The 15,282-nt window shown below is 37.8% G+C and overlaps 1 protein-coding gene across 5 annotated transcripts in view; it reads left to right on the top strand.

The window, feature by feature from the left end:
- The window catches only part of TPST1 (tyrosylprotein sulfotransferase 1), a 28,629-nt gene extending 15,177 nt beyond the window's left edge, over positions 1-13,452 (top strand). The window contains exons 3-6 of one of the 5 annotated variants that reach the window (XM_050714744.1): positions 660-858; positions 10,802-10,852; positions 12,353-12,428; positions 13,405-13,452. In XM_050714744.1, coding sequence (XP_050570701.1) covers positions 660-858; positions 10,802-10,852; positions 12,353-12,397 — 295 coding nt within the window. In that variant the 3' untranslated portion in view covers positions 12,398-12,428; positions 13,405-13,452. Of the gene's footprint in view, positions 1-659; positions 859-10,801; positions 10,853-12,352; positions 12,429-13,402 lie in introns of all 5 variants that reach the window. The other 4 variants (XM_050714745.1, XM_050714747.1, XM_050714746.1 and 1 more) reach the window with 4 other exon arrangements.
- Positions 13,453-15,282: the final 1,830 nt, after the last annotated feature.

The following is a 15,282-nucleotide window of genomic DNA, read 5'->3' on the forward strand; positions in this document are numbered from 1 at the left end:
GAGGTACGTATGACACTTAAGATTATTCACTTGCCTTTCTTTAAGAGCTGTGTGATGAACAAACTCTCGATCAGTTATAGGGATGGTCATGAAAAATGACTGCACTCTGTATCTTTGTCACTTTTTTTTTTTTTATAAAAGCATCTTTCATTTGAGATTTACATTAAGGTGGTATAATATTCAAAAGCGTCTCTGGAAATATTATTTGTCCTATTCAAAAAAAAGAGTTTAGTCACAGTATGACAGGGAGAATAAGTGGCACAGGGATTATAATTTAGAATACAACTTTCAAGAGCAATTAAGACAATGAAACAGCTAATGTGGGAGTATGTCAGTGGGAAAACAGCTTTATATGTAGGTGTGTGCATACTTTTCACTTAGCAGATATTTGGCTTTCATTGCTCTCTGTATGTAAAGAACTTGCTTCAGCATGCTCTCTGTGAAAGCCTAGAGCAGAAAGCATGCATGGATGTTGTACCAATTATTTTTCTTTCAGCTGTACGTAGTAAAGTTGCACTTCCCCAAGCTCTGTAGGAACATGAAATTTTGAGAGGGAAAGAAGAGGGGAGGGGAAAAAGCAAGCTAAAAGTCTTACTGGTAGGAAAGGATCAGATATTGGTTGGGAATACAAAATAAAACCTTTCTTTCTCCCTCCACAGAGTTGAAAGATCTACTGATCAAGTAATCAAGCCAGTCAACGTGGAAGCGCTGTCAAAGTGGGTTGGGAAGATACCTGCTGATGTTCTGCAAGATATGCCAGTGATCGCGCCCATGCTGGCCAAACTGGGCTACGATCCCTATGCCAATCCACCAAATTATGGGAAGCCAGATCAAAAAGTTGTGGAAAACACAAGGAGGGTAAGATACTTATGTGCATTTAATTTATTTACCAAGTGGATGTGAGCTATAGAGCAGAAGATTCTTTTTGAAGTCCATTTCTAATACCTTTTTATACTTAAGTGATCTGTTTTCCTTGTTGCGTGGGGCAGAGGGAAGACTTCTGTAGGACCGTGAGCATGGAAAATCTGTTTCCTGCTCTTTGTGTTCCGTTTGGTTCCTCTTCCTTCCTCCCAACCCCAGGCTTGTGCTGTGCTCTGTATGAAACTGAGCCTCTTGAGAATCATCCAGATAGTTTTGGAAAAAAGCTAGCTTTCTCGCCTGGTCATCAAACTTGATTCATGAGCTCAGCTTTTTATACATGAGGGTTGGCAGAAGCTCTTTCACAAAATTGTTCCCAAATACTTGGTAGAATTTGAAAAGTGACCCGTGGAAAATAGCCCAAGATGACCAAAATGTCAGTTTTTCCAATTCTTTGCTGTCCTTTGTAGAACAAACAAAAGATGCAAGAAGGTCTGGCGCTGATTAACCTAAACATGAGGATTTTAGTCTGAGTTTAATGTTGCTGGAATTTGAATAGTTAGGCTATACAACTGTTTATCCCTGGAGGTATCCATTGAAAAGCTTATTACCATTGTTTGAAATAAGAATAATTAACTTTTCAATTCTGTTCATTTGAGAATGTATACTGTATTAAAAGAAGGTGACTTTTGCTGCTGCAGCGAAGTCATCACTGGAAAAATTGAACTAAACAATGTGAAGGAACTGTCACTAACCTTCTGATATTAAAAATTGGTCAATGTAGGGCTAGATACTAAAGAAAACTGCATTTTGTGTAGACTTTAAACATTTTGTATTTTCTCTTTTTAGGAGTCCTCTCTGAGAAACTTCCATTAAGCATTTTGATCAGTGTATTAGAGGATGGTAGGCTGACAATTTTAATAGCTGTTAGCTCAGAATGAAAGAGGTTACCCCCTTTTCTGGAAGGGCTTATGGCTAGTGTTCTGTAGGTTTTGTGGTACTTATTGTTCTAAAAGGCTCACAGGCAAGCTAACTCTTCTGCACTCAATTCAGCCCGATTGCACAACAAACAAAAAAAGGTGTTCAATATCAATTCAGTGAGCCTTGAAAACAAAATCCTCACATACCTACCAATACATACTGAAAATAGTGACTGGGATCCAAATTTATATTGTATTTCAATAATTTAACGTTGATTATCTCTTCTCCCTGTGCAGGACAAACTCAGTCTGAGTTGTCAAAATTGTACAAATTTCAGTTGCTTACTGTTGGGTGGCTTCTTGAAATCTATTTCATTTCAAAATGCAAGATAGAAATTAAGGCAATAGACAAAGCCACAAACACACCTTAAAAAATTGAAGCCTAATTTAAAATCCTGGAGTGAATTTTCACAAGTCTGCTTTGAAGCATAATTTGTTTACTAATGTTTAAAAATAGTGTTGAAAAACTGGAGGCTATTGCTATAAAAGCTGATCCAAACCTTGCAAACATATGGAATGCTTGTTAATATTTTGACTGTCACTTAGTTTTAGTATTTTTTACTTACAGCCCTAGTCTCAAGACAGTGTTTTAAGTATGTTATTAGTTCTTGCAGTACCCAGCATACATTTTCCCTAGCCACTTGTACTTTAACAAAACAACCTTGGCATATAAGGTGCGTGTGGATAAAATGGGGGAGAAAAGGTGTCCTGAAGTGAGATGAAAATTAAAAGCCAAACGGAATGAAGATGGCTAAAACTTAAATTCCGTTTGAAAAGGGAGAAACGTAAGTCTTTCAAAATGTGATGTACCCCAAAGGAGCCTTTTCAAACGATGGCTGAAACCCTCCCTGGGTTGAGTCTTAATTTGGATGGCCCAAATTCCTCCCTGTGCTTCGTTTCCCCACAGCTGGTTCCCAGCAAACCCTGCCCCAGCCACCGGTCCCATCTCCATCACTGATTGCACTGGTGTCCTGAGCCCCTACGGTGTCAAGTTGTGAGGCTTCCCAGCTCCCAGACCTGTTTGCTCGTTCCGTTGCCTCCTTTTCGGAGCAGCAGGCTCAGCAGCCCCTCCGAGGTGTCAGGCTTCCTGGCCATCTTGCATGGGAAACTGCCAAAATGCTGGCCTTAAACCAAGGAGGTTTTGAAATAACTAATATTCTGCTTGGTGATCAGTGGGAGCTGACTCAGTTCTGAAAAATGCTTTTTGTTTAGTTTCCCCCACAGCTTTTTTATTTTATTTTATTTGGGGTTGGGGAGCAGATATTTCAAAACATGCTGTGTTTAAGGTGGTTGGGAAGAGCAGGAAGGGACCTGTGATGTCTTGGCAGTTTGGCCCATCAGACACGTGCCCCCTGTGGATTTCTACTTCTCTTTCTTGAACATACGCTAATTTATTTCTTGCTACCGTAGCTTAGAGAAGAAGGTGTTTATCAAAAAGAATTGTATTTCTTGATCTAGATTTTCCAGCCTTTGGGAAATAGGAGCTTGGCAAGTCAAGTGTGTTATTGCATTCTCTCTCAGCTGGTGAACTTGTAAATTGCTTTTTGCTTTGTTCTGGCTGTCTCTTTTCAAATTTCTTCACCTGGGTTGGCTTTTCAGAGTTTTGTACTGTATGCGTTGTTGGAGATGAAGCTGTCCAAATAAAATATTTCCAGTTCTTCTTCAGTACATAATAAGAATATATCTAAATCTTGCATGCAACTGTTTATTGCTTCACTTTGTTTGGAAGCTGTTCTATTATATTTGTAGTTTGTGGTCTCCGAGAACTTTAAACTGAGTACAGAACTCGCATTTTATTCATTGAAAACAGATTTAGAAGAAGTTTAGACTTCTGAAACTGAACTGTATTGTGTTAGCGTAGTAACCCCTTAGTGTGACTAACTTGAATTAACGCTGAGTTCTCTGACATTTGCTTCTCTTAACTCGTGCCGTTGTTTCTGAGCCAGTTTGGGATGGCATGAACTAGCGCTTCAGATGGAAGAAGCTGCCCCGGTCTGGCAAACAGAAAGCGGTGTTATGGGGGCAGGACCGGTGTTTTGGGGTTTGTTTTTGGAGATGGGGAAGGAGTTGTTCTGTGCTGGGGGGGTATGTAATGCTGGCTCAGGCTTGTTTGTGTAAGTTGTGACAACAGGGTGGAAGCCCAGCACCACTGAAATTACTGGCAGGGTTGATTCTGGCTCCACCTAAAGATGGAACAGCACGGTGTGATCTAGTTCATTGCTATCGGATACGTCAAAAAAAACAATGCTTGGTTCTTGCATTGTTACAGAGAGTGCTTGTTTCGTGTGATTAGGAGTGTTTTCATACCTTGCATACAAAAACATAAAGATAATTGGAATAAAAAAACACAAAAATTAGTCAAGGTGCAAAATAAACTCTCAGCTAGAAAGCATCTTGAATGCTTTCAGTTCAGGGTTTTATGGCTAGGAGCTTGTGTATTGTCCAGTTGTGGAAGATAATTTTAAAAGATTCAAAACTTAAGCTGCGAGATGTCTTTATTCTGTAAAGTTGCGCAAATTCTACTTGCGTTACTGCATTTATACTCTACTGCACCAGCTGTAGTAACTACTCTGAGCAAAATCAATCACTTCTTGGAAAGACTATAAATTAGGTTAATGCTCAACAGTGAAAATACTAGTTGGGAATTTCAAAGCTGCTCTTAGTCTCTAAAGTAAGAACCAACAATGTAAGGGTGTCTAAAACATGAGAAGGCTGGCACTGGAGAAAATGGAAGGGAATGGCTAGCAGGGTGCAAAATGTTAATTTCCCCTAAGTCTTCTATGCAGTTAAATCCTGTTCATATTTTTCTTTTTTGTCTTCTGTCCCCCTGCTGGTGACTTACATATGTACAGGTTTAAATATAATTTTTTCCGTCAGTCTGGAAATAAAATGATGATTTTCACTATATAAAGGACAGTGCTTGAAGAATAAAATCTGTGCTTGTAGATAATGCAAGGAAAATAACGGTCTCTGCTGAATTTTGTTTTTTTTCACTTAAATGTTACTCGTCTAGGGCACCACAATGGTTAGGCTGGTTTTCCATGCTCCTGTAGCAGAGCACCAAACCGAGTGTTTATACTTTGTCTTGTTAGTTCTGGTTTTGTTTTAGGAAGTAAAAGAGCCTGAAGCTAACTGCATCTCTTTTCTTATGTTTGTCTCCAAGTGCAGCATGGTGTTATGGATTAAGACATCTCTGATAGAATCTGCACTGGTGGAGTACAAGTCTAATACAGATATAACAGATTTTTCTGCTGTTCTCAGTAACAGAGCCATTGCTTTCTGTTTATCTGCTTTATGTTAGGCCTGACAGTATTATCCTTTCTGACACTTCTTCTTGTCTCCTTGTAAGAAGGAACGCAGAGCAGAGATCGAGGTCTGACTAGTGTTGCACTATTCAGCATATCTGTGCATGTGACTTCATGTCAAGAGGCAATCTTTAATAATTTTTAGTTATTCAGTGACTGCGGGATTTTGCTGTCCTGTATGTTTCTTGTAAGTATGTAATGACTGCAAGGGTCCACTCCTTATAGGTACAAAACTGACTTTTTTCCTGGAATTTAACATTCTACATCCTGAGCATAAAGGAAAACATTGTGTAACTAGAATGAGTTTTCATATGCAAATGAAGCAGAAAATGCAAATAATTTAAATTGTCTGAACTGATAGCCAACTCACTGTATGATGAAATACCAAAGTAGATCCACTCCACACTGGAAGAGTATCTCATATGTCCTTATCAATATCATGAGTTTGTGTAAAAGCGTTTGTCAGCAGTTTAACAGAACGCTCCAAAAGCCAGAGAACAATTCGCAACTGCAAGATTCTGACTTATGCCCAGTAGAAACTGGCTTATTGTTATGTTATGGTTGGCTAAGTGCTTTCCTTTCACATCTGTAACGTATTACATCAGATTTTCTTTGGCACACACTCCCCACTAAATGAGTTTGTATGCTAGGAATACATATTCCAGTCATTTCTTTTAACTTCTTCATGAAGTTATGATCCTTGCCCTGGAGAGATCGAGAGACGGAAACGTACAAAACTATAGAAAAAGCTATGGTTTTCATCATGACTCTTCAAATATGTGTGGGTTTCTCTAATCACATCCGAAAGCTGTTATCTCTCTCTGTTTTATGTTCTGTTGATGCTTTTTTCTGCAGTAACGTCCAGAGGAAAAAACAGACTTCTATTGACTCCTGTTTCATACCCATATTAAATTGTGAGGAAATGTCTCCTGCTGTTAAATGTCGAGACGTCCATGATGATCTTGATTTCAGGACTCTGTGTCTGGGGTTTTAAAGATGGAAAGAAACGATCTATGATTAAGGGGTGTGAAGCGAGTCTATACCACTGCATGAGAGTAATTACTTGTGCTGTCAAAGATGTGTAAATGTAGAGGTATACTGTGATGCCAGCTGCTTGAGTAGCCTTGGGGGGAAAAAATAAAAAGTTATGCTGGTTAACAGAAGTTAAGTATAAAGGCATTTGGCTTTTGGGGCAGTCTCTGATACTCAGAAAAATAAACAAAATTTTTATTTCATCTGTCTTATGACTGCCAGCATCACAGACTTTATCAGAATCCTTTAAATTTGTTCAATACTGTGTTTAGTGAGTATTTTTTCCAACCTGGGGGTTCCCAACTGCATTGTTTGTTACAAGAGTGACGAACTTATTTTTTTTCGTTACCATCTATGCATATATATAGCTAGTAAGATATATAGTTATTAACAAGACAGACAATTAGGTAGGGTTGCAAACTGCCTCTTGGCAGATATTCCGTGGCTTAAAGTCTTGCTTTCTGTGTTATTTTACTGGATAAATATTTACATCTTGGACAGTCTTCTTTGCTGGCAGTACTAACAAAGAGGTAAAGAATTGTGTAAGCCTGGTAAGCTGCCTTAAAAACTAAGGAAAGTGAGGCTACCTCCATGTAATGCGCAATAAGGGATGGTTTCTAGAAGGGAGCTTTGTTCTGTTTTTTTTATTTATTTATTTTTGGATAATTAAACATTGATTGCTTTGTATGCTGGAACTTTGATGTTTTGAAAATCCAGGAGGCCCAAATACTTTTACTTCCAAGCTAATTTCTAGACAAAAAAGACCATTATCTATGCAAATGACCAAATAAAATGTGATTTTTTTTTTCTAAACTAGACTTAAAAGTGGGAGAAAATGAGTGCTTTGATTCTCTAAAGTATATTTATGGGTTGAGCTTCTCTGAGTTACTCTTCCATTCTTAAACTTTCCTTCTGTATTTACGAGAGTTTTGTCAGACAACTGGATGTGATGCTTTTCTTTCTGATCTCTTTATGAGAATAAAATGCATTTGGTTTAGCTATGAGAATGTTTTTGGATTATTTTGTATGTAGAACAGCTTGAATAATGCCAACAGTGAACAACAATCTGACATGGACTTCAGATTATTCCCCACCCCCTTGGAAATTCACTTCTATTTGCAAAATAATTCTTTTAGAAATGGTAAACACCATTTCTGCTCAATTTTACTGAATTCTTGCTTAGACTGGAAATGATTCCAATATCCTGCTTCAGCCACTCTGTGCTGCCACTCTCCAAATAATATGTTTTAGCGTTAGAAATTGGTCTGGAAAGAATTTTGAATCTGAAACCTTTTAATGCCTTTGGCTGCAGATGGAGTCATTGTTTTATGAATTTCTGGATTGCGGACGATTGCTGGCTTTTCATTCATAAGGGACCACTCACCATTTTTGGAACTACTTTAAACCAGTTTATAGGCAGTCTCAACCTTGACAAAACCAGAATTCTAGATAATGGCAGTTTTGAATGAGAATTAGGCACGGTTGTGTCTTAAACATAATCTAGATGCAGTTTCCTAGGCTTGTCGTTGGTTAGATTCTGTCTTTGTGAATTGTGGTGTGCAAATTGGGGTGTTTGATGTGAATATAATATCAAATGCCCTGAAACGTTTTCTTATTTTTCCAGGTTATGAGACTAGTGTCATTATTTTTCTTAATGTTGCTGTTGGATGAATACCCTTGACTAGCCCCTGTTGATGTTTATTAGGAGTAAATGCTCTTGCTACAAAGGGCCTTACACTGGTAAGGTTTTTAGAGCAGAGAAACATACTTATTTTTGTGTTATATACATATATATCATAATTGCAGGAGAAGGAAGGGAAAGCAGGCCTCCAGAGTGCCCAACACGGTGTCACAATACAGCATTGTCATCGGCGTTATTGTTTTTAAAAGTGTTCAGGTGATGACTGCAGTGGTTTACGGGAAGACGTGATGAGAAGCTTCTCTGGCTCCCAACATCCTTCCTTGCCTAATAAAAGATGCTGCTTTTGCCTGGGAACCTCGCCTAGGTTCTTCTGTAGCACTTTTGACGTGGTGATATTATTGATTTGTAACTTCCACTTCTGCTCTTCAGAATGCAAGCCTGCATTTTAATGGTTTGGTTAAAAGCTGAAAATGTGAAATCCTCTCCTTCATTTAGAAATATTTATTATATAGCTAGGCTCCAAGAAGCCACATGCGGAATTTTTGACCAGCGTGGCTTTCATTAAGTTACCATGGGAATGACAGTACCCCTTCACTGCATCTAACCCGAAAGCTTTGCCTGTCGTTTTGAGTCAGCCTTGCTATTTTGTCTAAACCAGGGGTATCAGAAGGACCTGAGTTCTGCAGCGTGTGTGTATAAAGATTCCTATTCTAATGCTAGGCCTTAGCGAAGGCTTGTTTGGCTGTGTTTAGCCTAGAGAAAGAGTAACGAGAGCTGCCAGCTATAGTCCGCTCCACACGAATCCTGTGGTTTAGTGCCATGGGCCTGTTTTGGGGAGAGGCGTCCCACAGGCAGGAGGTGCTGAGCAGGCCCCGCTGCAGTCCTGGGCCTGCAGCACGTTGGCAAGGTGAGCACGGCCTCGTGCTCTGGTCAGCTCTTCGTGGTGAAGCAGAGAGAATGGATATTTTTAACAAGGGTCCCTCAAGATCCTGATTCATTTCCTTTGACGCGTTTTGCAAACCAGGCATCGCAGCTTGGGGTGGTGCTTCAGAGTAGCTCCATTTCAGTTTTAAGGCTTTGTAGGATTTTGGTAGGTTTGTGGGTTTTGATTTCTATGCAATTATAGCCACACAAGAACCCATGACATTAGGGTGTTCCGTAGAAAGGATGGTAAAACCCTTTCTATTCTATTTATTTTTGTCAGGGAAAAAAAATCAATAATGCAGAGTATTTTCCCCCTTTGGAATGTATTCCAGTTTAATCGTAGAAGCAAACAGCTTTTAAGAAGTATCCTCTAGAGAAATGATGATGATGCATTGCCAATTTATTTCCTAATTGGTCAGATAGTGGAAACACTTGTTTGGTGTGGCTCTTGGTATGTTTGAGAATATTTATTGCTTGCTCTTTCTCCAAACGGTGTTGTTTCAATAATAACGTTATGCTTTGAAAGATTAGAAGTAGTGATAATGACAAACTGTCATGAAGTCAGGCTGGTAATGAGGGTACAGCTGGAGAAATTCATAATCACAAGAGCTGTTGGCTGTGACCTTGTAGCAGCCCTGCTAGTAAGGGCTTTGTACCTCTTTTGCCAAAATGAGAGATTACTGGGCTTGTTTTTCTGTTCACATCTGTAGGAATATGGAGTATCACAGGGGAACTCTTCTGTTCTCATATACAAACCTATTAATTTATATGTAATTTAGTATTGAAAAGTATACCAGTGTGCTTTTTTTTTTTCATGTACAGAAATATGTATTAATGACTGAAGGGTATGAAAATAATAAAGGAAAAGTTAAGCTTCACCCAACTTTGTGTTCTCCTAGAGAGCCAGAGGTTTTAGATGTGTGGTTACATCCTATGGGGGAAGAAGCTAAGTGTCTGATCTTGGCTGTTAAGCGACTCAAGATCTGACGTGAAACACTTCGGCAAACTGCTGTTTAAAAAACAAAAACCAAAAACTAAACACAAAAACCACCTGTGTCTTGAAGTATCGAAGCAAGTGGATAAGCTTTCCTGTTAGCAGAGAATTATAGCAGCTAGATACATAAATAAAGGGATGGATTTGTGTACAACAGAGTAGGAGATGCTAACTCTCCTTGAGTGTTGACCATTTTAACAGGATTTAAACCTAAGCTTTTCCAGACTTTGGCTGTATTTGGATTGTGTCCATAAACTCTTCTCAAAGCTAACAGGACTTTCTTTTGACAGCACAGTAAGGTGGGATCAGTTGTTCACGTGTGATCCTTCCGTTTGCATGAATGATATTTTGTACATGATGAATACTTAGAAGCATCAAAAAAATCTTGTGTTATGTGACGTTTGTCGAGTGTCTAAACTGTAAAACATACTTGGGAACTGAAAGTTGGTTGTTGGGTAATCGTTCTGACAGTCCATGGGATCGTGACAAGCAGTTCTTTCAGAAGACTTTAAATAGAGTCTCTTAATTGTAAATTGTAGTTAAGCACAAGCAGAACTTACTTTATTGAAGGTGCTGAAATATGACGCAATGGATTTGTTTACTTGTAAACTTCTCCAAAAGTATGTATTGTAACAACTCAGCCTCAGCGTACTTAATCATTCTGTAGAAAATCTTTTTCTAAAAGTATAGTGAATGAATTATGTAGGACTTAATGAATGCTTGATATGAGCAAGCTTGAAATGTAATACAAGTTAGAGTTGTATCATTTGAATGCAAACACGGTCGGAATATTAAATGCCTTTCTCAAACGTTGCCATCTGTGTTGAGTAAAGAGCAAGCCTGGGACTGAGCATAAAGCTGTAGAACTGCTTCAGACTGCCAGACCTCGTGAGTGAAGCTTGCTTTTACAGGTGGGTTGTACTCAGTTTAGGAGACTCCCTGGCAGATCTGATTTAGCATTACTGTATACCAATAACCCAGAAGTCTTTTTTTTTTTTTCTTAAATAATATTTCAAACAACAGTGAGTGCTAGCTTTGAATACTAAATCATATTTTGTTTTTCCAGGTCTATAAAGGTGAATTTCAGCTTCCTGACTTTCTTAAAGAAGTGCCACAGGTACAGTATTCAATTAGTTTCCTTTTTGTGGGTGTAGCAGCAAGTTAGTATGAAAACAACCTTTGTAAGCCACTTCTTCATAAATTCGATCTTCTGCTTGATTTTAAGCGAATAGCTTGTCCATAAGATTAAATCTCCAGCACTCCTGCTCTTGCACTCAACTGTGCCAAGGCTTTTTTGAGTGCGTGTGTAACTCTAGTTTTAGTAGTATGGTGCCCGAAAACCCCAGCTGACTGAAGACTACTGTGAAACTGGAGGAAAGTTTGGCTCTGTATTTTGTCTTCTAGACCAAATTGCAAAGCTCGTTATTTGTAGAGAAGCTTTACCTTTTGTTCTTTTGCACTGAAGGGTTTAAAGCAAGTATAGTATAGATAGCAGAGATAAACAATGAGACACTTTAAAAGAAATGCTACAATATCTGGTGAAACAAACAAAACAAAAATACCAATGTTGCAGGCTGTATAATTGATACTAAATGTTTAAAGTGCTTTTTACATTGTGCTTTGATAGAAAAAACAGGAAGTGGCTCATCACTGTTACTGTCTCAGGGTGTGTTCAAGTAAAGCTAAGTAGAAAAATATTTGTTTTTTTTTTCCTCCAATTTGTCCTGCATGTACAGGAGTATAGCTCTGTGAATTGGGAGAGAAGATGTTTTAGGGGCTCTTTGCCTCCAGAACTTTATTTTATCTCCCCGACGTAAGAGAACAAGAGGCACCTTTATTTCCCAAAAACCTCCGTAGGAGCTGTGGGTGGGCAAGCCTTTTGGCTTACCTGTGACTTTTGTTGTTGCTGGTATTTTAAGTTTTTAAAAAAAGTCCTGATCATAGAGCTTCCTTCAGCCTCCTGCAAGGCCTTAGTTCCCTTCTTCAAGGGCTGGAGGCCAGCACCATACTTTGCTTATGTGTTGTTCTGTTTTGGGCAGGAGAGGGGTATCTCATTTTGATCACGTGTGATCTTTATGCACGCTATTTGGGGGGGAGTACTTTAGCATAGTTGTCTAAAAATAAAAGAGTTAGTGGGCAGAGCAGTATACTGAAATGGTAACTTACAGCATGACTGTAGCCAAACGTGCAAGTATTTTAAGCAAAAGAGGAAAAGATTCCATGCTTTTCTCCTAGTTTCTAAAAATCCTGTACAATGACTAAAAGCAGACGAGTTATTTACAGTGCTTGTGTTACTTTGTTTCTACATAATTCCCGTCTTTAATCATACAACCAGTACAGAAGTTTATTTAAAACATAAACGTAAGTAACCTATCAAGTTAAATAATTTGCAGTGTCTTTACTTAAAACAAACAAAAAAACTGGTGGGTGCAAGTTTTCTTGACTTTGGTTCCCAAATATTAGGAAAAGGCTCCTTGAGTGTGACTTTTTGTTAGATGTAGAGATTCAAAAATACAGAGTAGAACCTACCACTCACAAACGAAGCTTTTTGACTTATTCCATCCATTCAAATGAAAATTAGTTTATTAAAAAGGAAAACTGGTTTCTTTTGTTCCAGCCGAAGAAGACAGTAGAAAGGAAGTCTCGTGGCAAGATAATATGAACATGGATCAGTAAAGTTGAATAGCTGTAGTGTCTGTTTCATGTTTTCAGAACATAACTTTTTGCTGTGGACACCAAATCTTTCTGATAAACCTTTGTGTGATCTCTAATGTGGGCTTCGCGCTCTTACTGGATGTTTGCGTGCTCTCACCCTTCAAACAGTTAGTGCTCATGCTTTGCAAGTTGTGCTCAGCTAATAGAAACCATTAAGAATCTGGCACCACGCAGCTAAATGTGCTGTTGCTCACAGCATTGTTCACTGCTGGCCAAAATGTCTATGCAGCTTAACGGCAAGAAAACTAAATGTGTGCTGCTTAAAAGTTATTGTTAGCTGATTGTATCGAGGAAGTGTGCTGCAGTTATTTCATAATGCTTTCAAATGCAATTACTGTGTTTATTTCAAGATTATCTATAATGTAACGGACAAATATATGCGTATATGGCTGCAAGCATAGGGTGTGTCAGAACAAAAGGAAATTAAACATTGCTGATAAAGATTTCTGGAAAATGTAAGGAGATGAGCTGTCGTTAAAACTTAGCACATTGTGTAATGATGGTGTGCTAGCCAGATAAATTTATCCTTGATCTGCCCACAACGTCCATTAGTTAAATTATGTTTTGTATTTTCCAGTTACTTGTGATATGTCAAAAGAACATGGTCCAGTATTTCTAGCAGGTGTCATATGACAGCGGAGGTTACCAAATTGTACTCCCCTAAATTTCAGAGCTGAATTTATACAATTAGCTTAGTATGACTACAATATTTACCTAATTCTCAGCAGATTTATTCCAAAAAGCAAAACAAAGCTTTGTGAAATAAAGAATGTTTCTTAAACTATAAACACTGGAGCTGGAGGTAAAAATTACTCTGATAAAGTATTCTTTAGTAAAGTATACTAAAGATAAAATTAACATAACCAAGCAGCTAAATGGTGCGTGGGTGCTGCTGCTGCTACCTTTTCCCCTAATGTTAAATTGCTAATTTTATTTTAATTATTTACTTAACAGACTGAGCCTATGGAATAGAAGACAAAATGGATCTTTCTTGCACAGAAGGTAATAGAAACATGCATAACACATTAGTTAAGGTGATCTTTTTAAACTAACGTAACCCCATGCAAGATTCAAGATTCTGGGTAAGAAAAACATGAAGATCTGATCTTGGTTCAAAATCTGTAAAAATCGCATTGAGGTAATTGCTCAGTAAGATGTACAAATCATAGTTTATATGGTTTAAGAGTCGCTGTGCAGTTCTATGTGGCTCATTACAGTTTGCAGTGTTCGCTATGCTATTGGATTGTCAGCACTACATTGGAGCCTGACGTTGAAAGAACTACATAAAACTGAACCACTATTCATTCAGACATTCTTCAGCAGGGTTTCTTGTTCATTTTAGAATCTGTGCAGTACTATAACATACTTGCACAACAGATTCAGGTCACCATTTTAACAAAATACTATAAGGATGCATTTTCATGGCCTCTTTTTTAATCGTTTGCCCTTTTAGATAGAGGAAAAAGCTAAACATAGACTGACTTGTATCATTTGCTTTTTGTGTGTCTCATAGTCAATATTTTAGCTGTTGAAATAACAATGGCAAGATTGTTCAGGGAACCCAGTAAATTCTCGACTAGTTATCTAATGATTGTTGCAGGATTTTTACTGCATTAATCCACAATTTTTACTTGTCAACCATATATATTATCAAAAAATATTTAACCTGGATGCATTTTTCTATAGGCAAAATCATCATGCCACATAAATATACCCAACATAGTTTTCAATGTGTGGTCATGCATATGGCTTTCTTTATAGCCCTAAATATAGCCAAAAGCATCATACCAATTAGAAATAACGGATATAAGTGTTTTCCAAAGATTAAGTGCAGACATTCATTCTGAAGTTGATAGTCTCGACAGTAACTTTTCACACACTGAGATGGCAGTGATTGCTCGTAATTATGCAGTATTTTTGTAAATGGAAGATGTTATAAAGGATAAAAACAATACTACATTGAATGCTCAAATGTAACTATTTTCCTTTCTCTTTAGAAAAAGACTGCTGCCTTTTCAATGGAAGTGATGTTATAAGGACTGTCCCACTGCAATCAGTGAGATGTACTGCTCATGGCCCGCTTTTTTCAGAATTTTCTCCCCCATTTCTTTCATGCTCTTTTCTTTTTGGTCAAGATTTTGTTGTTGTGAGCGCATGTAAACCTGTTTATTAAAAAAAAAAAAAAAGAAAAATCACTGATGTTATTGTAGAACTGTATTACACTTACACAACTATTTTTAAGGTTTTAAAAACTGCAACATAATGCCTGTCTCTGAAATTGCTATTCTGTCTTCAGAATTCCAAACCTCAGTCTTCAAACGTCTTTTTTTTTTTCCCTTTAGCAGTTTGGTTTTAAATGTATGAAACTTTCAGAAGTGGTCTGTGCTTGTCCTAAGGATTTTTGGTGGAACAGTTATTTGTCTTATTGACGTGGAAATTGTTAAATATCTTTTTATTTAAAGAAGTTGATAAATTACATGTACAATTACAATTCAATGATCTTTTGTATTTTATTTTTCAAAATAAATGCTTTAAATGTGATTTTTTTTTGATTAATGTTTTTGCCTCTGAGTTAAGATTGAAATAACTGAAGATATTGGGTTACTTGAAAGATATAATTTAATATCCTGGCTGTTGATCTCTTTAAGGTTTGCCACTGAATGGATTTTGTTTGCTTTTAGCAGCTGGGCAATGATACAAAAACCAATTGGGGTGGGTATCCTACTGAGAGGTACAGAAACAGTAACATGAAATTTGTTTGCTACAGGGAGAAGTAGGTAGTTTTCAGGCAGGCGGCGATGGTGGGGAAATCACTTCTGGAAAATGTCCCTG

Source organism: Cygnus atratus, chromosome 20, assembly GCF_013377495.2.
Source record: "Cygnus atratus isolate AKBS03 ecotype Queensland, Australia chromosome 20, CAtr_DNAZoo_HiC_assembly, whole genome shotgun sequence".
In the NCBI taxonomy this organism is placed as follows: Eukaryota; Metazoa; Chordata; class Aves; order Anseriformes; family Anatidae; genus Cygnus; species Cygnus atratus.